The 21,226-nt window shown below is 50.8% G+C and overlaps 3 protein-coding genes and 1 non-coding gene across 4 annotated transcripts in view; 3 read left to right on the top strand and 1 right to left on the bottom strand.

Moving 5' to 3' along the window:
* Lpcat3 (lysophosphatidylcholine acyltransferase 3) overlaps nucleotides 1-5,021 on the top strand; it is a 42,699-nt gene extending 37,678 nt beyond the window's left edge. Inside the window, exons 3-13 of the mRNA XM_075982818.1 lie at nucleotides 190-296; nucleotides 1,021-1,114; nucleotides 1,272-1,309; nucleotides 1,701-1,879; nucleotides 2,458-2,566; nucleotides 3,158-3,244; nucleotides 3,336-3,499; nucleotides 3,873-4,020; nucleotides 4,094-4,252; nucleotides 4,349-4,477; nucleotides 4,636-5,021. Of these exons, the coding sequence (XP_075838933.1) occupies nucleotides 190-296; nucleotides 1,021-1,114; nucleotides 1,272-1,309; nucleotides 1,701-1,879; nucleotides 2,458-2,566; nucleotides 3,158-3,244; nucleotides 3,336-3,499; nucleotides 3,873-4,020; nucleotides 4,094-4,252; nucleotides 4,349-4,465 (1,202 nt within the window). The 3' untranslated portion in view covers nucleotides 4,466-4,477; nucleotides 4,636-5,021. The remainder of the gene's footprint in view (nucleotides 1-189; nucleotides 297-1,020; nucleotides 1,115-1,271; nucleotides 1,310-1,700; nucleotides 1,880-2,457; nucleotides 2,567-3,157; nucleotides 3,245-3,335; nucleotides 3,500-3,872; nucleotides 4,021-4,093; nucleotides 4,253-4,348; nucleotides 4,478-4,635) is intronic.
* Nucleotides 5,022-5,216: 195 nt separating this feature from the next.
* Emg1 (EMG1 N1-specific pseudouridine methyltransferase) lies at nucleotides 5,217-12,254 on the bottom strand. The gene is made up of 6 exons (XM_075982820.1): nucleotides 12,049-12,254; nucleotides 6,496-6,597; nucleotides 6,265-6,406; nucleotides 5,876-5,934; nucleotides 5,657-5,806; nucleotides 5,217-5,484 (listed from the first exon to the last, which is right to left on the bottom strand). The coding sequence occupies exons 1-6, from the start codon at nucleotides 12,214-12,216 to the stop codon at nucleotides 5,371-5,373; spliced, it is 735 nt and encodes a 244-aa protein (XP_075838935.1). The 5' UTR covers nucleotides 12,217-12,254; the 3' UTR covers nucleotides 5,217-5,370.
* Nucleotides 12,255-12,457: 203 nt separating this feature from the next.
* On the top strand, nucleotides 12,458-16,491 carry Phb2 (prohibitin 2). Its single transcript, XM_075982819.1, has 8 exons — nucleotides 12,458-12,731; nucleotides 12,891-12,975; nucleotides 13,279-13,358; nucleotides 14,461-14,645; nucleotides 15,306-15,435; nucleotides 15,552-15,655; nucleotides 16,044-16,121; nucleotides 16,385-16,491. Exons 1-8 carry the CDS (start codon nucleotides 12,605-12,607, stop codon nucleotides 16,463-16,465), a joined length of 870 nt encoding a protein of 289 aa, XP_075838934.1. The 5' UTR covers nucleotides 12,458-12,604; the 3' UTR covers nucleotides 16,466-16,491.
* Nucleotides 15,717-15,960, top strand: LOC142856624 (small nucleolar RNA U89). Its single transcript, XR_012911671.1, has one exon. It is a non-coding gene; the product is annotated as a small nucleolar RNA U89 (small nucleolar RNA).
* Nucleotides 16,492-21,226: the final 4,735 nt, after the last annotated feature.

Genomic DNA, 21,226 nt, shown 5'->3' with positions numbered 1-21,226 from the left:
GGAAGCATGGAAGACCATGCCTGGTCCAGTGCACCTGGGGATCGACCCCAGGGCTTCCTGCATGCTAGACAGGCACTCTGCCAACTGAAGTGCATCCCCAACCCCCACAGCTGCTTACTGTGTTGTTTTTGTGTGGTTGGGGATCTGGGGAGGAATGACCCTAAGTGCTGCTCTCTTCCCTGCACCCAGGCCACCAGTTCTACCACTCCCTGCTATGTATTGTGCTCCAGTTCCTCATCCTGCGACTCATGGGCCGCACCGTCACTGCCGTTTTCACCACCCTCTGCTTCCAGATGGTAAACTTTTCTCCTAGTAGCTCAGGTTGCATGGACAGCAGGTGTGGGGAGGGGCAAGGCAGAGGGTGGTAGCATGGTGACCAGGAGATCTAGTTTGTAATCCCTCCTCCTACCACATAGCAGTCTGGCTGTGGGCAGGTCGCTGGTCACAGGCCCTGAGCAGGTTGTAGCAGTAACTCTGCTGGCCTCTGGACTGTGCCATCACCGGGCTTCCTTGGTTCTCACCAGGTTTAGCCCAGCTGGCCATGAGGGCAGTCACTCAAAGGCAGGGCAGAAAAGTAATTTAGAATGTGCTGGAGAAGCTAGGCGTGTCCATCTGTCTCCCCAAGCAAGCCCATCCTCACTGCGGTCTGAAAAACATTTGTAGGGTCGTCTTATTTCTATTTATTGAGGTGGGTCTCACTCTGTAACTGAGGCCAGATTCAAACTGAATAGCTCAAACTGGCTTCAGTCCCTCTCAAGTGCCAGGATTCTCAGTCTGCACCAACAGGCCTGGCTCATAAGACCCTCTTAATGTTTTAACTGATGGGACCAGGAGAAAGGAAAATGAGGGAAACGGGATTTCAAGTGAAGAGGTCAAGCCTGGTGGCAAAGGCTTGGAAGGCTAAGACCACACTATGATGTGACTGTCAGCTGGAGGTCAAAGACCATCCAAACAAAGAGGGAGAGGAGGAAAAGGAAGAGCAGTACAGTGATGGTGGAGTAAAGACTTCCCCTCTCCCAGGCCTACCTTCTCGCTGGATATTACTACACAGCCACTGGTGACTACGATATAAAGTGGACAATGCCACACTGTGTCCTGACATTGAAACTCATTGGTAAGTGGAAGGGTCCTGCCTTCCTCCTCTACCTCACCCCCCCCCCAAGCTAAAATAAACTAGACTGAGTTCCTGTCGGTCCTGGCTGGATGGTCTGTCCGTCTGTCCTCAGACCACACCCTCATGTCTCCTCCCCCCTTCCCCTCTCTCTGCTCAGGTCTGTGCATTGACTACTATGATGGAGGCAAAGACGTGGTAAGTGTGCACTCTGGCAAAGAGGCTAATTAACCAGAGGGAAGGAGAAAGGCTACTGTCACCAAAAGACTGGACCTGCCTCTGCCTCACTCCCTAGCCTGTGAGCTACCTTTCAGGTAGCGACTGGGCAAGGACCAAGCAGGGTGACTTGTCAGAATCCAGCCTTTACACAAAGTCCAAAGCTCGGTGCCAGCGAGGCATCTGCAACAGCAGCCACAGGCAGCTGTTGATTAAGCTCCCCACATTTCTACATGGAGCAACCCTCCACCCCCGCCCCACAAGAAGCCAAACTAAAGAATTCCAGGCAGTGGTGCAAAGGTTGGGAGTGCTCAGACTGGCTTAGGGTAAGATTCACGTCTGTTCTGAACCTTGCATTCTCTTCTCAACATAGAATTCCCTGTCCCCTGAGCAACAGAAATACGCCTTACGGGGTGTCCCTTCCCTGCTGGAAGTTGCTGGCTTCTCCTACTTCTATGGAGCCTTCTTGGTAGGGCCCCAGTTCTCAATGAACCACTACCTGAAGCTGGTGCAGGGACAGCTGACTGACAGGCCAGGGAAGACTCCAAACAGGTAACTGCTCCTCCTGGTTGAAGACCTCTGTGACTTCCGAAGTGACTTTCTTAAAGGCCGGCCCTAGCACATTGGCCCCACTACACAGTATCATGTGGGAGCTATCTACATGCTCCCCAGTGTACACTGCCCCAGCCATTTGCCCACCTTATGCCCCTCCCTTTGAAGCTTCCTCTCACATAGTAGGGAGACACTGTTCAATATACAAAAATGTATAATATATATATACATAATATATATTTAGAACTCCTTCAGGGAACTTGGCACCTGGACTTGAGCAGGAGTGGACATTGCTAGTTGTTCTGTACATGACGCCTGGTGAGATTCGAACTCAAGCATGCTCTGAGGGTTAGGCACAAGCACCCCACACACGGCTCCCACCGCCCTGCCCTCACTCCTGTAATGCAGGTTTGCAGTGGCCAAGCACACAGCTGTCTTTCCTGGAAACAGCTCCAGGCACAGGATCCTGGTGCCACTGCCTGCAGTAACCACACCCTGAAACACTCCTTTCCGTGACTGCAGGTCAGAGGGTGAAGGGCGAGGCTCTGCTGTGTGTGACCCCACTTGTTCCTTTCCAGCACCATACCTGCTCTCAAGCGCCTGAGTCTGGGCCTTGTCTACCTGGTGGGCTACACCCTGCTGAGCCCCCACATCACGGAAAACTACCTTCTCACTGAAGACTATGATGTGAGTGGCTGCCAGCATACCACTGTGACTACTGCCTCACCAAATGGGATAAGAGAGAAGTAGGCCTTGCCATCTAGAGATGTGTGCTGGATTCTGCTCTAGGTCTGTGAGAGTTGACATCAGTGCCACCCAAGCCTCACCTGCACGAACGAGCCTTCATGGGTCCGGGGCAGCACCTAAAACAGCCTCTGCCTTGCTTTATGCAAAGTGCAGTGGCTGGTGGCTCTGCAGCCTGCTTTCATTTGACTGACGGGCTCAAAGAGGGAGGGAAAAGTGGCTCTTGCTCCAGTTCCCCTGAAAACCTCCCAGCAGTTCCATGTCCATTCTGGGTAGCTATCTGAAAATTAACACGGACTGTGAGCATCCAAGGACTGTGGGCATCCCTGTACTGACTGTATAAATGCCCAGACTTTGCAAAGCTGGAGGCGGGTGGCTATTGGCCTCTCTCTGCTGCTTACAGATAGGTAGGGCTATAGTGTCGTGGCACATGTGGCATCAGGCACTGCTAGGAGCAAAGAAGCCAGCCCCAAGTTTGAGAATACCATGTAGGGGACTGTGCCGCCCCTGATGCTCATGTGCTCTCTTCTCAAGCACCACCCTTTCTGGTTCCGCTGCATGTACATGCTGATCTGGGGCAAATTCGTGCTGTACAAATACGTCACCTGTTGGCTGGTCACGGTAAGTAGGGAAGATAAGTCATATTTAGACAAGCTGGGGGTGGGGCTGGGAGGGTGGAGTGACAAGAACCCTAAGCCGTCCCTCCCCTCAGGAAGGAGTGTGCATTTTGTCGGGGCTGGGCTTTAATGGCATTGAAAATGGGAATGCAAAATGGGACGCCTGTGCCAACATGAAAGTGTGGCTCTTTGAGACAACTCCTCGCTTCACTGGCACCATCGCCTCCTTCAACATCAACACCAATGCCTGGGTGGCCCGGTAAGCACTGAGGACAGCCCAGGCTCCTTCCTCCCTGAATGTGAGGACAAGGATGCTTTGTCGTCTCTGCCCATGCTTCCTATCACTCTGCTAAGCTTCTGTTCTCACCCAGGCAGCCCCACCCAAAAAAACTGTAAAAGTCCCTCAAGCCTTGGCTGCAGATCCTGGTCTTGCCCTTGTTTGTGTTATACCCATAGTCCCTCTGTTACATCTGAACTATGGCAGCTTTCCTCCATCTCAAGCCTTCCTATCAGCACTGCCTCCTGTACCCCCAGTGGCCACAAGTGGGAGCCAGTCAGCACTCCTCTCGTGGGGCAGAGCCCAGAAGCAGGAGTCAAGTCTGAGGTTCATCCTTGCCCACCCTCTTCTCTAGTTACATCTTCAAACGCCTCAAGTTTCTTGGAAGTAAAGAACTCTCACAAGGCCTCTCCTTGCTGTTCTTGGCCCTCTGGCATGGCCTACACTCAGGATACCTGATTTGCTTCCAGATGGAATTCCTCATTGTTATTGTAGAAAAGCAGGTAGGACTCAAGGGTGGTAGGAAACGGGTTGGGGATAAGGACAAGACTAACGACCTCTACACTCCCTCCCCAGGCCGCCAACCTCATTCGGGAGAGCCCCACCCTGAGCAGCCTGGCCTCCATCACTGCCCTGCAGCCCTTCTACTACTTGGTGCAACAGACCATCCACTGGCTCTTTATGGGTTACTCCATGACTGCCTTCTGTCTCTTCACCTGGGACAAGTGGCTTAAGGTAGCGAGGACCTGACTGCAAGGCTGCCAGAATCACCAAAACCTCCAGTAGTGAGAGACAAGCAGGCTCAACTCTTTCTGCGGTCTGTCTCCACAGGTGTACAGATCTGTGTACTTCCTTGGACATGTCTTTTTCTTCAGCCTGCTATTCATATTGCCTTATGTTCACAAAGCAATGGTGCCAAGAAAAGAAAAGTTAAAGAAAAGGGAATAATAGATTTCCCTGGTAAGTAGTCTACAGGTGACAGCTTGGAATGCTATTGGAGATTCGGGTGGATTAGCATAGCTTGGCCACTAGGGAGCGCTCTGGGGTACTTCTATACTCGCTAGAAGGGACCAGGTGCTATTCTGACCATCCTTCTAACCACACACCTCGCCTTTTAGGTGGCCGAGAGCTGGACTGGTGCAGAAACTACTTGTCCCTTCTCACAGCACTCCTCACCCCAGAGCAGACACCGGGCACTGGACGTCACAGCACTCCCAGCCGTGCCTCTGCTACAGCCAAGTTCACCGGGCCAAAGGAGAAGCTCTTGTGGGAGGAGCAGAGGGGCTGCACCCCCTTTGGACTCCCCCATGCACGTTGCCTTATCTCTTCCCTCTAGCCAGGAACCTGTTGTTTCTCTTCTGCCAATCCACTACGATTGTATATGTGCCGACACCACCACCCCCCCATGGGGGGAGGGGAGGGTACAAGGCCCTGCCTGCTCCACTTTTTCTATCTTGGAACTATACCAGATAAATCACTTCTGTTTGTTCAGTTTTTCACTGTTGGCATTCCTGACTGCTTTCTTTCATACATGTTTGCTGTGCTCACTGAAGCTGAGCTCATCGGGGTCTCTCCTCGAGAGCACAAGAATCTAAGATATCGGGAAGGCCTACCTTCAAAGTCCGGAACAGCAGAACCCAAGGGGGACAGTTTACACTACCGTGTACTGCTGAGTTTAAGAACCCTCAAAACAATCAGGTTTGCAAAAAAGAAAAAAGCACAGTCTTTATAGGAAATACAGTGTTGGCTCCCACTCTGCCATCTTGGTACAGAAGATGATCTTCCAGCAGACACATTAGGAGTCCACAGACGTAACGCCAAGAGTCCTGTCTGAGAACTAGGCTCTGCTGCTCTCAGATGACGCCCCATACTTCTTCAAAGGCTGTAGTAAGTTTGGCACAGGTAAGGGCAGCAGAAAGTGGATAGTTGCTGATGGACACCATCTTCTCTGTGTACTCCACACTGACCTGAGAGAGAAGGAGCTGATCAGGCAGTGCTTCCCTGTAGTGGGTTCAGACCTCATGGGTGAGCTACTGTCTCAACGGCAGTATATTTCAATCTCAAACTTCTACAAAAACTGGAGATTCTAGCTCTGTCTGTTAGAGACACAGCAGAAACGTCAGAGAAGCCAGACTGTACCTTGCCGTGGGCAAAGGCCCCCACCACGAAAACAACTGGGTCACTGCTGGGCACCAGCTCTCGCACATCACTGACGTCTGCGATGGAGAAGGAAGTGCCAATTTTCATACAGCCAACTGGGAAGTGGTCAGACACTGGATTCTTAATTACCTAAGAAGAAAAAGCAAAGTCAGCCCCAGAACCAGCCCCAGAACCTACCAACAGGTTTCCCCAGCTCACCTTCAAAAGCTTCTGAGGGCCATCAGCTGCCCGGACACTGAGTTTGTGTAAAAGCTGAACTAGGAAGGGGAAAAGCGAGAGTTCAGAAGTGGGATGAAATCACATTCTCCCAGTGACCTGCGCAGAACACCCCCTCCCCGGAAACTAGGCTGTGTGTCCCTTTACATCCGCACTGAATCCTCAAAGATGTTCCGAACAGACATTGTCAGGCTTGTCAACTTTATCCCTTACACAGACACCGAACAGGAGTCAAATCTCCGTATATGTGGAAAAATACCAGGGGCCTGTTCTGGCAGTAGCTCCCCACTGCTGACGGACTGAGTATGTGACCCCTTTCCTCTCTTCACTTTGCCAAGTTCACTCAGAACTTAAGTCCTAAGGCTTCTCACCCATGAGGCCACAAAAGCGATCGAAGGTTCTAGGAATTCGCGTTTGGGGGTTCACTTCAATCAGCACGTTCTTCTGTGTATGGATATAAACCTGGAGCAAGCCAGCTCGGTTCAGGGGGCTGTCCATCAGCATCAGTAAGCTCTGAGAAAGGGAGACAGCAGGGCACTGTGAAGCAGTATTGCTGCCTTCTGTAGACAGCTCAGAGGCCATTAGCTCTACCCAACAGTTACCTGGTGGGCGATGTCTGGTCTGACTTCCCCTGGGTCCCGTCCATTCTTCAACAACATGGACTTGTGCTTGTCACAGTTGAGTAGCTCATAAGTTTTCCCTACCTGCAGAACAGAGAACATGAGAGCAACGAGAATTCTATTATCTCGCCCAGTAGTTCAAGGTGTGGTCCCTGAACGATCAGCATCAAGACAAATTCAAGCCCACTCTAGACCTAAGACAAAACACTAAGTAGGGCCAGAAAGCTTCTCAGGGCATTAGCATGTGGCTACGTTTAGCTTTATCTGTAAGAGACAGACACAGAGCCAACTATCTTACAGCCAAAAAGGAGGGGTATAAAGACACACCACATTGACTTTTTAAGGCCTTTGGCTATCAGACAAGGTCACGGAAATTCTAGAATCAGGAGTTCATGAAAAAGACTCATCATAAGAACAGTATGTATATGTATGTGCTGAGAACATGCCAGCCTGGGCTACAGCAAGACCCTGCCTCAAACAAAAAAAACTCAATAAGCAAATCGTTGAGAAAAGGGGGTACTGTAGCTCAGTGGCAGAGGGCTCAGCACGGCCCTTATTTCATCCCCAGCACTACGAAATAAAATCATGGAAGTAAGTTGGAATAAAATGGGAAGGCGCTGGAGAACTAGGATTATATATAAAATTGCCCTGTAACCCAAGAACCCTCTCAAGCAAAGAGCCAAAAGTTCTAGTGTCAGAAGTATGTGACACCTGAGAAGTGCCCTGCATGTCCACGCATGCCATAAAAGGGGCAAGTGAGGGCTGCTCAGGGCTGGACTCTGTCAATTTCAGTTTAAAATCTCAAGGGACATGAGGATGGTCAGTAAGACCAAGTGTAGACCTGGCTGGAGAGCTCAGCAGACAAGGGTACTGGGTGAAAGGAGGGAACCAACAAGCTGTCCTTTGACTTCCACACACACCACATGCAAAAAGAAGTCTATAAACATGGCCATCAGCAGGTAAAGGACCTGTTGCCAAGCCTGACCTGAGATCATTCCCCAGAACCCACACGGTAGAAAACCTACCCCTTACCCCCTCGGGTTGTCAGTGAGTGAACACACTGGCTGGGAAATTTTTTGAAACAACCAAAAAACATAGTTATGTACAAACACAGGCTCTGCAAGATCGTGTATCACTAGAGCTTTTCATGTCTAAAGATAAAGTGACAATACATTTCTAAATATTTGGGAGAGTGAAGTTTTGAAATTAATAATCAAATAGTAGGAGAGATGACTCGGTGGTTAAGAGACATCACTCTTGCAGAGGACCTGGATTTGATTTCCTAGCATCTATGTCATGTGAGCTATAACTCCATCTCCAAGGCATCTGAACACTCTGGCCTTCAAGGGCACCCAAACACATGTGGTATGCACACATATGCAGTTAGAAATAGTTTTATTTTTGTACATGCGTGCCTACATGTATGCCTGCACACCACATACATGCAGTGCCAGTGGAAGCTGAAAGAGGACCCTGGAACTAGAGTTAATATGTAAGCCACCATATAGGTGCTGGGAATTGAACCTGGTTTTTTGGAAGAGCAACCACTGCTCTTAACTGCTGAGCCGTTCATTTCTCCAGCCCCACATAAGTTAGAGCAGGGACTGAGAGAGAGAGAGCACCTGTGGCGCTTGGTCTTGCAGAGGACCTGGTTCAGTTCCCAGTGCCCACCCACAATCACCTGCTCTTGCTCCAGATCTTTGACTGACTGACCAGCTAAGGTGCCTAAACACGCAGTACACATAAACTCATGCAGGCATACACATAAATAGAATGTCAGAATAGGGCCGGGTGGTGGTGTACACCTTTAATCTCAGCACTTGGAGGCAGAGGCAGGCGGATCTCAGTGAGTTCCAGGACAACCAGGGCTACACAGAGAAAATGTCTCAAAAAAACAAAAAAATAAAAAAAGGCAGAACAAATGATCAAGAACTTGTTCTTAGGATACCCTTAATCATAGAAGAAAATGAACCTTTTGTATGCTCCAGTTTCAGTCCATTAGTATGATAAAACTGGAGGTTTTGTTCTGATTCGAGATTTACTTAGTTTTACGTGTATGAATGTTTGGCCTGCATGCCTGGTGCCTCCAGAGGTCAAAGGAAGGCATCAGATCCCTTGGAACTGGAGTTACAGATGTTTGTGAGCCGTCAAATGAGTGCTGGAACTGAACCTGGATCCTCTGCAAGAAGGATCTGCTTAACCAACTGAGCCATCTCTCCAGGCCCGGATTTTCTTTTAAAGAACCACAATAGAAAACATCAAGATGTTTCTTAAAGATACAGGGAAATTTTGAAATGTTATAGTCTGCTCTCAGAGAAACACAGTAAACAATCTCATGACTCCACAAGCTGTGATGAACAAAAATGGTTCCTTGATAATAGGAAGTATATAGGAGGTACCATTCTACTGTCACCTCTCAACTCCTGCATCAGCTGTGTGCACAGAAGGACAGGCTGGTGTCTGGAGTCTTCCTCTCTTCTGAGAGAGTTCCTTACTGAACCTAGCGCACCAATTCAGCTGAGCTGGCAGGCCATCAAGCCCTAGGAATTCATCTGTTTCTCCAATGCTGGGATTTCAAATTGAGATGGACTGTTTTCTTTCTTTTTTGTGGTTTTTCAAGACAGGGTTTCTCTGTAGCTTTGGAACCTGTCCTGGGACTAGCTCTTGTAGACCAGGCTGGCCTTAAACTCACAGAGATTCGCCTACCTCTGCCTCCCAAATGCGTGCGCCACCAACCGCCCAGCGAGACGGACCTTTTTCTCTCTTTAACATTTATTTATTTTTATATGTATTAGTATTTTGCCTGCATGTATGCCTCAGTGAGGGTTGCGGGTTCCCTAAAACCAAAGTTACAGATAATTGTAAGCTGCCACTTGGGTGCCGGGAATTGAACCCAGGTCCTCTGACCACTTGAGCCATCTCTCCAGCCCCTCTTTCTCTCTCTCTCTCTCTCTTTTTTTTTTTTTTTTTTTAAACAGGGTCTCTCTATGTAGCCTGGGCTGGCCTGGATCTGCCTCCCTATCTGTCTCAGCGAGAGCTGGAATTAAAGGCATACAAGAGCACGCCCAGCATGGACTGGGCGTTTTACATAATTGCTGGGGTTAGAACTCAGGTCCCCATGTTTGCATGGCAAACAGTCCACTAACTAAGCCATCTCCCAGCCTGTGATACAGCAGTTCCTTGGTCTAACCACTATGAAGAGGAAGCAGCAGCAGCACCAGTTAGATGTGGGAGCTCACACCTGTAATCACAGCCTCCAGGGGGCCACCAAGTGCTAGGCTAGCATAAGGTAGAGGGTGAGGGTCTGTCTCAAAAAGTAAAACAGGCTGGGTAATGGTGGTGCATGCCTTTAATCCCAGCATTCAGGAGGCAGAGACAAGCAGATCTCTGTTAAGTTCGAGGCCAGTCTGGTCTACTGAGCAAGTTCAGTTCCAGGACATCCTCCAAAAGCTACAGAGAAACCCTGTCTTGAAAAACAAAACAAAGTAAAGTAGAACAGCAACAGATACTCAATAATTAGCCGAATATGGTGTCCCATAACTACAATTCCAGCACTCGGGAGGCTAAGGCAAAAGCAGAAGGATGGCAAGTTCTGGACCAGTCTAGGTTATATGGTAAGACCATATATCTATCTCAAAACAATAACGAAGTAAGTAGTAGTGATACAAAAGCCACTATAAAAAAGAGTTTGCAGTTACCAACATTCAATGTCCTTAAGGTAGAAGAGAACTTAATGCTTTCAAAGAACTTAAAGTGGGGCTGGAGAGATGGCTCAGCAGTTAGGAACACCGCCAAAATTAACATTAATAAGCAGTCAGGTGCTCTCTTCACTTCCTGCTCCGACAGCGACTAGACTCCCTTCCTGGTTGCGCAGAGGGCTGTTGTCTGGGACGGTGATCTGTAAGTTTTTTCTCCTTTAAATAAATACTACCCCATTAATCATAATTCCAAAAAAAAAAAAAATAGGCAGTCAGGTGTGGTAGTGCACGCCTTTAATCCCAGCACTGAGACCCTGCCTATAATAATAATAGGGGCTGGAGAAATGACTCAGAGTAGAGAACCCGAGTTCAAGTCTCAGTACCCAATGGCATCTCACAACTGCCTGTACTCCAGTTCCAGGGGATCTGGCATCCTCGCACAGACGTACATGCAGGCAAAACCCAACGCACATAAAAATAAATAGGTGGTGTACCACTTTAATCCCAGCACTTGGGAGGCAGAGTTAAGTGGATCTCTGTGAGTTCAAGGCCAGCCTGGTCTATAAAGAGTTCCAGGGCAGCCAAGACTGTTACACAGACAAACTCTGTCTTAAAAAACAAACAGGTTTTCTAACTGCGAGTTTTAGTAAAGCACAAAGTTTTAATAAAGCACAAATGAAGCCGGGCAATGGTGGCGCACGCCTTTAATCCCAGCACTCGGGAGGCAGAGGCAGGCGGATCTCTGTGAGTTCGAGACCAGCCTGAGCCTGGTCTACAGAGCTAGTTCCAGGACAGGCTCCAAAGCCACAGAGAAACCCTGTCTCTAAAAACCAAAAAAAAAAAAAAAAAACCCACACAAATGAAGAGAAGATGGACAAGACTCACTTCAGTTATTAGGAAACACCACAGCTTTACAAAGTGAGGACACACTTTCCTTACCGTCACTAAGGACCAAAATTAGAATCCAGGTCAGGTCAGGAATGGTAAAAATCACCGACAAGCAATCATTACTAGTATTTTAGAAGCTGAGTATGGAGAGTTCCAGGCCAACCTTGGCTGCATGTCAAAACCAACCAATGTGTGTTTGTGTGTATAAACTTCTGGCCCTACACACTAAAGAAGTTTAGCTCTGAAAGGTGAGACACAAGAGATGGAATGAAGGGGCTGGAGATGGAGGTGGGTGGTGTTAGGAGTGAGTCATGCAGAGGACCCAACTTGGGTTCCCAGCACCAATAGGTGCCTCACAATCAAATGCAGGCTTGCACACAGAGATAGGTAAAAGTAAAATCAATCTTTAAAGGGTGTGTGTGTGTGAGTATGTGTGTGTGTGTGCGCGCGCTAGCATACATACACAAACACTGCACAAAGTTTTTAGATAAGACTGCTCATTTGACTACGCTCAGGGTAATAAATAATAGATTAAAAAATAAAGGCGAAGGCTTATTAAATAATTGATCCAAACATGCTTCAAGATAGGCAGAAATGTAGAGCAAGCTGATAGAAGAGTCTTTTTACCAAAATAAAATACTAAATCCTTAGCAATAAAAGGCTGGAAAGTCATTGGCCTTTGGGATTTGAGACCTTAACAGGTAACGCCTCCCTCACTTTCCACTTTATATCACAGACTCCCTGATAAGTCAACTAAAAGCAAGGTGAAAGCGCGAATGCGTCAAGAAGAGCAAAATAAAAGATTGCCAGCCCAGGGCTCCAGCAGCCTGCGAAACTAGGTCATCCTTCAAATTTCACTGCTCAATTTTTTCCATCCATCCTGTGTCCCTGGTCCCTGGTCCCCACAGAACCTAATCGACTTACTACTCCACACTCTGTTCCAAACTACCTTGACTGTCTCCAGACTGGCGCCTTCCAGCACCACAATGAGTCTACGGCCTCCGCTCTTGCTTCCTGCCCCAAACCGGGGTCTTTTAGGCGGCGCATTATCCCAATCCTGCTCCTGCGCTGCAAAACGCCGTTCACGAGGTTGGAAACCACCACTGGGCGCAGCCATCTTGTAAGCAGACCGGAAATTGCGCTAACTTCCTTAAACCAGAACCTCGCGTCGGTCCTCACTGCCAACTTCCTCCCAGCTGCCATTTTGAACGAGGGCGCTTGGAAATGGCGATAGCAATAGTCCGGAACTACCGAAACCTCTCGAGAAGGACACGCCTCCGAAGGAGGCGGGACTTCCGGATGCGCAATTACTGTGCGCGAAGTTCGGGTCCGCCTTAGCAAAGGGGCGGGTTCAGGGGGAAGCGCACTTCCGGTGCCCTTTCTCCTGCGAGCACCACGGCCCCCAATCCTCGTGTGCGGGGCGAGGTCTGAAAACTGGAGTGGGGTAGAGACTGGCGGGCACCCCCTCCTGACCTCCGGTGCCGCCGCCTTCGGGAGGACCAGACATGGCTCAGAACTTAAAGGATTTAGCGGGACGCCTGCCCGCCGGGCCTCGGGGCATGGGCACGGCGCTGAAGCTGCTGCTGGGGGCCGGGGCCGTGGCCTACGGCGTGCGCGAATCCGTGTTCACCGGTGAGCAACCTCCTTCGCTGGCTGCACCTCTTGGTCCCCTGCCCCACTGACCTGCCTCCCCAAGCTGTCGGCGCCTACCCATTCCCGCATCCCGTCCCTTCTGCGCCGACCAGTACTTTCATCAACGCCTTCTCCTGATTCCCACCCCTCTCCCCACAGTGGAAGGTGGTCATAGAGCCATCTTCTTTAACCGGATCGGCGGCGTGCAACAGGACACAATCCTGGCCGAGGGACTTCACTTTAGGTAATGGCGGGCAGAGCAAACGGGCCCTGACCCTTCACCCTTGACGGCTGTAGCCAGATTTAACTGCAGGCTTCAGAGCTGCTTTTTCCCTTCCTCACTCACCCCCCCCCCCCCAGCTCCTAGGATAGTGGGTGCTCCGAAACTCCAGCAGTGCATAAAGGGCTGTTCAGCAAAGGGAAAAGAGAATCTCCTTGTCTGTGGTCATGGGGAGGAGCAGGCCCAAAGACGAGTGGAGGGGGAAAACTGGTCAAAATCAATAAAACTGCAGTTTCCCAACTCCTGTCCCTGACCTCTCCACTCCAGGATCCCCTGGTTCCAGTACCCCATCATCTATGACATTCGGGCCAGACCCCGAAAAATCTCCTCCCCTACAGGTTCCAAAGGTAAGTGTGGGCAATCGGAAGCCGCATGGCAGGTGGGGACACAAGTAAACAAACTGAGCCTGGCAAAGCCACCAGAAATGGTAGTGTTTCTGAGGTCTTGGTTTCTGTATCTTCCAAAGAGCCAGCCTCGTGGCTTAAAACAGTAGTTCCAACACGCGGTATGCTGACACGTTTTTGTGGGGTCAGCCACAGGTATGAACAGGTCACCCAAAGAAAGTTCTTTGTTTCCAACCATTATCACCTGCCAGAGTAGAACTCTGGCCCTCGATAAATTTAATAAGAGGTCTGAATCTCAGTAGTTTGAAGGAAATGCCTAACATTCCAACCGCTGTAGATAGGACCACCTGCCAGCACACATTCACCCAGACACCCCTAGACAAATGTCAGCCAATCAGGGGTCCTAAACCTCAGAAGCCCCTCACCCCCACCCCCACCTTTACTACTATAAAAACCCAATTCTAATTGAGCTCGGGGCTCTCCGGTTATTTCAATATGTTGGACATGCGGAGAGACTGAGTTTGCAAACTTGATTAAAATAAAGACTCTTTGCTTTTACATACGGGACTCGGTGTCCTTGTTGGCTTTAGGGGACTTCGCGGATTTGGGCAGAACAGTTTTGACGTACTTTCTGCCTAACATAAACTGAATCCTAGAATTGCCTTTCTTTATGGTCGTCTTTGCTCCCAGATGCAAGTCTTTTTAAGGCCTTTTTCTGTTGACTGGTTGAGTACATCCGCAGTGTATCTTGGCTCTGGAGGAACTCTCCACTCTTCACTGGCCGCTTCCTTGTAGACCATACTTAGGAGCCCTGCCTTTGCAAGATCCCCAGGCCCCTGCCTCATTCACGCGTACACTCAGAGGCAAGTGGCCCACAGCACTGTACTTCTTTGTGCTGTTTTTGATGTGTGTCGTGCATTCATTTGCTAAGTCATAGGCCTTGGGAGTAGAAAATTGACAGCTCTGTTTCTCAAGTCGTTGGAGTCTAGGGGGAGACCCACAGTTGTGCCCACACTGGAGGTTGCACCCAGTACAGTAGCAAAAGTCTGGGGGTCCGCTGATGGGGAACTTGGCCTTAACCAGTCACTGTTGGCCTCGCCCTTAGACCTGCAGATGGTGAACATTTCCCTGCGTGTGCTGTCTCGACCCAATGCCCAGGAGCTCCCCAGCATGTACCAGCGCCTCGGGCTAGACTATGAGGAGCGAGTGCTGCCATCCATTGTCAACGAGGTGCTCAAGAGTGTGGTGGCCAAGTTCAATGCCTCGCAGCTGATTACCCAGCGGGCTCAGGTCTGATTCCTAGTGCTGTCTGCATGGTCCTGGGTACTAAAAGGGCATTTTATAGAAGTAGAAGGATGTGGGGGTGGAGCTGTAGTTCAGCTGGTGAGTGCTTGCCTAGCGTACATACACAAGCCCTGGGTTTAATTATTTAAACCCAGGTGTAGCACATGCCTATGACCCCAGCACAATGGAGGTAGCAGCAAGATCATAGATGTTTAGGGTTATCTTTGGCTGCATAGCCAATTTGATGTGGGAAAGCTGTGCTGATTATCACTCTGATAAATAAAGCAAAACAACTCTAGAACCCGATACCAGGTGTTAAGAAGGAAGCATAGGAGGAAACAATGGTTATAATAGTCTTACCCACATCTCAAGAAATTCTTTTCTTGTTTAGCAGGAAGCTAAGCCGATATATATTGCATGGAAGAAAGGGAAGATTAGGAGTCAGTGTGACATGGGGCGGTCATGCTACCTTTCTGGTCCTCTTCTGTCACATGAAGACATTGAATCAGATTTTTTTCTAATGAATGTGTGAGGACTTAAGAAGGGGTGGCTTTGCTGTTCATACTCGGGAGCTCTGGTATTCGGGTGGTTATAGCAATACCACCTTCCTTCCAGTTCTGATCCCCTCAAGCCACCCCTCCCTTCCCTGCTCTACTCCTGCCCCAGGTGTCCCTGTTGATCCGAAGAGAGCTCACGGAGCGCGCCAAGGACTTCAGTCTCATTCTGGACGATGTAGCTATCACCGAGCTGAGCTTTAGCAGAGAGTACACAGCTGCTGTAGAAGCCAAACAAGTGGGTAAGTCACCTGAGGAGTAGATCAATGGGCTCCTGGAGGTGGGGGAAGGGGACTGCGTGTGGTTGGAGTCTTGCCACCCCACAGCCATAACCTCATTCATTCACTTGCCACCACAGCCCAGCAAGAAGCCCAGCGGGCCCAGTTTTTGGTGGAAAAAGCAAAGCAGGAACAGCGACAGAAGATTGTGCAGGCTGAGGGGGAGGCTGAGGCTGCCAAGATGATATCCTTGTGTCGCAGAGAGCTTGGCCTGGCCTGGCCCCTGGGCCGCCCCGCCCCGTGGGCTGGCTGATGAGACCAAGGCGAATGCGACAGTGCCTGCTGACTCTTGGCTTGGGCGGGGTGAGATCTGTAATCTTGGTGGGGGTACCTGAGACCTGACTTCCCGCTTTTAAACAGATCACTAGCATTGCTGGCCTTGCCTTCATGTCTGCTGCCACCACAGTTCTTGGCAGCAGCCTGCAGGGAGGCCCACAGAGGGGGGCCAAAGTGTGAGTGGCTTATGTGAGCGCAACCTTGAATCTGACAGCCCAGAGGTCAGGGCGGGTGGGGGGCGCACATTGTGGCGGGTGTAACCTGGCCTAGATGAACCCTTAACCCTGCCTGCTTACCTTGGAGAAGCACTGAGCAAGAATCCTGGCTATATCAAGCTCCGAAAGATCCGGGCCGCCCAGAACATCTCTAAGACGGTGAGAGGAAGGCCCCACTCTCCCAAGACTGCCCGCTGAGAGGGAAAGTATCCAGTTACACACAATCACACGATGGGATTAGAGCTTGATTCCTTGGCGCCTTCCCCAAGAGTGACTCCTCAGACTTTGTGTTTGTGGGGTGTGTTACGGAAGTGTGACACGGAGGCTTCTCACTGCTGTGTCCTCTCTTGGTTACTGGGTGGGTCACTGAATGGCAGGGAGGCTTGAGGCCTCTAACACAGGATCCATTCCCTGTCCTGCAGATCGCCACGTCCCAGAACCGCATCTATCTCACGGCCGACAACCTTGTGCTGAATCTACAGGACGAAAGCTTTACTCGGTAAGAGATGTCGCTGTGCAGAGAGCAGGGTCCTTGGGTTCTGGAATCTGTTCATCATGGGGCCCTTGACAGTTCCCTGAACACCAAGGTCAGAAAAGTCAGTGTCTGACTGGTGGGCAGATCCTATGTTACATTCTCAAGGACTGACTTTACAAAACAAAATGGGATTTCTTGTGTAAAAGGCACTTTATTTATAAATACTTAGTGAAAAGTGGTGACCAACAGAGTTCCGAATTCTGGCTGGAGAACCTGAATGCTGCTTCATTGGCAGTGAAAGTATCAGAGCTGCAGAAGCCAAAAGAGCAGTCATGGGGGAGCTGGTATAAAGGTCAAGGGCAGCCGGGGCCTGAAGCTAACAATCATGTCTATCTCTTCTTTCTGTTTCCTGCTGACTCCATGATGTGCTGGCTATAGGGGAAGGTAAGGAACTGCATCCCTGCTGGGACATGGGGGCCACCTGCTCCCAGACCTGCCTCTGCGCTCCCCTCCCCACAGTCAGACCTTCCTTTGGGAAGGGGATAGTTTGGTGTGGTTTGCATCTCACATTTATGGCGCCCATAACATCAGGAACATTTTTCCCTTTGTTCTACAGCGACAGCCTCATTAAGGCTAAGAAGTGAGCTGTGGGCTGGAGAACTCCACCACCAGAGTGGATGCATTTCTCGCTAGTTTTGAGGAGCCAGCTAGGGAGGTCAAGCACGCCCCACCCTGCAAGCATCATGTGACAGAGTCCTCTGTACTTGGCCCTCTTGGATTAAGGAAGACTGAAGACCAGCTGTTGCTGAGGGCTTTCCTCCTCCCTGTGTTGGCCTGGGGGAGGGGAAAAGCAGTGTGATTTCTCGGAGATTCCCTACACTGTTGTCCCACCCCCATGGGGGGAGATAACCACCATCCCAGAAATTCTCAATAAAACTTTTATTACTTAAACTGAAGCCAGGGTTTTGCCTCTGAGTGGGTTAGAGAGGGTGCACTCTGGGTCTCTGCCAGCAGGTGGCACAAGCAGTCTGGCAATACTAGTGATCTGGCCTTACAGCGGGTCCTCAGAGCCTGCTGGCTCCAAAACAGGCGCTAAGCTGGGTGGGAGCAGCAGATCTCAGTCAAAGGCCCAACTACACACCCCTTCACCGCAGCCGCCGTGTCTACCAAATGAACCTGCTGATTTAATAACATCTTTTGTGAGCTGGGGCAGCTGTGGCTTTGCTGAGCCAAACTGAAAATTTGATGACCCCAACGGGAGCTGCTTCCTTGGTTACCAGCTTCTGTGTAGCTATGGGGAGATCATGTGTGTTCTAAAGCCCAGTGGGCCATGCACTGTTAGCACTGCTACTTAGTCCCCAGATACGATGAGCTATTTGCGTGTAGTGTTATCCCTTCGGAGGTGGGCTGCCCGCCCCCACCGCCCTGGAGCCCAGCTGAACAAGAACCTATTTTTCCACAGATTGCCTCATTCTGAAGACACTACATTCAAGTACCGGAAAGTTAAAGCCATTGCTCATAACCTGCCCCTCACTAGAACCTTTGCCATCTTTTTCCTTCTGGGTAGATAAATAATGTGAAACTATCAAATGCAATAGGAGAAAAGGTGAACCTCAGACAGGGCTGGAGGGTGTGGTAGCTTCAGCTCCCTGGGTTCTCTCAGGCCGAAACCAGTATCCCTTGTTTCTCACAGACATTCAACGTTCCCAAGGGTGGAAAGACGGTGGAAAAGCCTAGGGACCAAGTGTGTTTCCAAATCTTGCTGCTGTTCTGGAGGCAGCCATTTTGTCTCTTTCCCATTGTTCCCCTTTGCCAAGTGAGTCACACATACACACCCCATCCAGAAGGTTAAAGGTCAGAGGTTGTTGGTCTGGTGGCCTCCATGGTCTTCAAGGCTCCAGGAAGGTCACTGTTGAGGGAACTGACCCGGGGGCCATCTTTACCAGACAGTGTTAGGAGCTTCGTACTTCAACCATCCAACACTGCACTGGAAGATGGACCCAGAGCCGGCTAACGTAAAACCAGACGACAGCTGATCAGGTGCTAGAGCTGGCTGGCTGGGGGCTCTTGAGTGTGTGCTCAATCCCAAGGCCAAAGTCGGCGTCAGGTAGGTTCTCAGTCTACCAGATGACAAATCACACTGGGTTGGAGGAGGGGCCGGGGCCATTGTGTTCCTCCGGTGGGCGAGCAGCCAACCCCGAGAACCATTTCTGCAGCACCCTTAACTCAGGAGCAGGGGCTTTCAGGGTATGTGGGGCAGAGGAAGGAGTTTGCTATCAGGTAGGGACCAGGGACCTGAAGCAATGGACGACGCTGACACGGGGACAGGGGCCTCCATCATTACCCGGCAGTATTAGAGACTCCCAACCAGCACCCAAACACTGCTGGGTAAGACGAGGGCCCCTGCCCAACCAGTCCACCTCCAAGATCAGTCCTGGCTAAGCCCAAGCACCCTGTGGAGAAGCCGCAGATCTTTGGCTCCCATCCCCCACCTCCGCGTCATTTGGGACACTTCCGGGTGAGCCTTGCTACTCAACACCAAGCGCACCCTGAGTTGCCCATCCTTGAGACCAAAATCAGCTTCAGCAGCCCTGCCCCCCGTACCCCTCTGCTGTCCACCTGAGAGCCAGCCCCCTACCACTCGACAGCCCGTCCTAGCCCCCAACACACATCAGTTCACTGCGCTCTACAGCTCCTAGCGTAGCCCCAGGACCCCGTGAGCGGTGGCCTTTACCTGGCACCAGACCCGCCTGACCCCCAGAGTGGTGCAGAAGAAAGGAAGGGGTATCAAGGCCCGGATTCAACCGCCTAGAGCCAGCCTGGCCGCCACTCTTCCTCTTCCTTCTTCACCTGCCGGGCACCACTGGCGCCTCACCTGGGCCCCGCCCGCCTGCTGCCCTGCGCACAGGTGTGTCCTCCTGCCATAGGCTGCCCCCCCCCTCCGCCTTAACTCCTTCCCTCCCAGCACCAGCCCTGGGCACCTCCTCTTCAGGCCTGGCCACCTTGCCAGGCCTCCCGCCCTTTCTGGCGGCCTTTCTTCTCCTGCCTACTCTTTCCCTGTTTCTAAAGGAATAAGGAGAGAGGCCATCTTTGGAAACCCTTCCAGCGGCTCCTTCCCCAAGCCAAAAGCCCTCTCCTCTGAGGCCGCTAACTGCGCCCTCGGGCCGAGTCGGAGGATCCTCTCTGAGGTCAGTGTGGGGTCAGCTAGGCAGGCATTGGTCTGTGTCCCTCTCCAGTGCTAAGCCAGAGTTGGAGAACTCCTTGAGAACTGGGAAGGACGGAAGCCCCACCAAACCTGTGGATCCCCTAGCCTCCGCAGCAAGCCTCCGCAGCTTTGCTTTCCCCCTGATGTTGGAGTGTCTGTCCCGATGACCTAAAGGCCCCAGCCCCCACCTAGGGAGGAAAGCGGGGACCTGTTCTTGCCCTACATTCGCTACACCCCAAGAGATGGTGCTTGCAACCCACCTCTCCTCAGAGCCCTCTTCTGTACTGGCCCTCGAAGAAGTCCCGAGCAGTTAAGAATAGGACCAGCCTTTCTTCTGTGTGGCTCGGTGTTGCTGGGAGAGGGGCCCTGCGGCGCACAGGTGATGGCCCCACCCATTCACCCCCTGGAGGGCCACCTAGCTCCAGGGAGCTATCACGTTGCTCAATCCCAGAGCCGTGGCTTCCCCCTCCTTTGTTCTCCATACTTTTCCGTTGTAATTATTTTTGTGGCCTAATTCTGGCTTGGTTTCCCAGACATCTCCCAAGTCCCAGTAGGATAAGTTCACTTGTCACCTTCAACTGCCCCCAGCACCCTAGAACCCGTTAACACAGGGGGTATTCAGGCCAATAAGCTATCCTTCGCCTAGTGGGAGCCAGCTCTTCCCAAGGTATGACTGGCACACCCAACTGCTCAGGAGATTCCAGTTATGTATAAAGAACCCAATTCTAGACAAAAAAAAAAAGGAAGGGGCACAAAAATCATAAAATGATCTTCAGTGTCCAGGACGATGAGGGCCTCAGCAATGGGATGTCCCCATGTGCTTTGGGGATTGCAGATCGGGAGAGGTTACACTAAGTCAGTCCTCCTGAAAATCTTCCTAGCTGTTGGCTCTAGCAATCAACAGCAGGCTGTGTGGCAAATCTGGGGTGGGCCCTGCTGAGTCTGTCAGGACATGGACTCTGGAGGCCAGGAGTCCCGGAACCTCGAGCAACCTTGCTCCCTGGGCCTCACTTTCTCAGACTTCTGCACTGTAAAATAAGGATAATAGAGGTTCCCAGGCGAGAGCCAGGGGTACAGATAGCTCAGTGAGAAAGCTGCTCACTACCGGGCATGTGGGATGCTCTGAGCTTTGTCCCGTACGACAAAATAAACAAACAAATAAAATTTTTAAATTTATATATATATATATAAGAATGTATCTAGTATTAATTCATTCTATAGTCCCTTAAATAGGGCTCAGGCCTGTTTTCAGTGTGTAATGTAGTAGTGGCCACTGTTATTGGCACTCGCTATGGCAATATCTTCACTGAGAAGGGCAGATGAGTCCAGATCACAGATCACCCTTCTGCTGTAAGAAGGCTGGAGCACTTGCTAAGCACACAGGAGACCTAGGTGCCATCCCCGGCATGAGAGAGGGAGAACACAGAACAATTTAAGCCCTAGGAGGGCCGCAGGCATCTAGCTGTGTGAAGCAGCATCCAGAACTGGGTCTATCTAACCCAGAAGATTGAACTTTTACACAGTCACACGTGGCAACCCAGTCCCAGCCTGCCCAGAGCCTCCAGATACATGGGGCACACAAGG

This window comes from Microtus pennsylvanicus, chromosome 8 (assembly GCF_037038515.1).
Source record: "Microtus pennsylvanicus isolate mMicPen1 chromosome 8, mMicPen1.hap1, whole genome shotgun sequence".
Taxonomy (NCBI): Eukaryota; Metazoa; Chordata; class Mammalia; order Rodentia; family Cricetidae; genus Microtus; species Microtus pennsylvanicus.
Note: the sequence above shows the minus strand (reverse complement) of the source record. Positions and strands in the feature narration are given on the sequence as shown.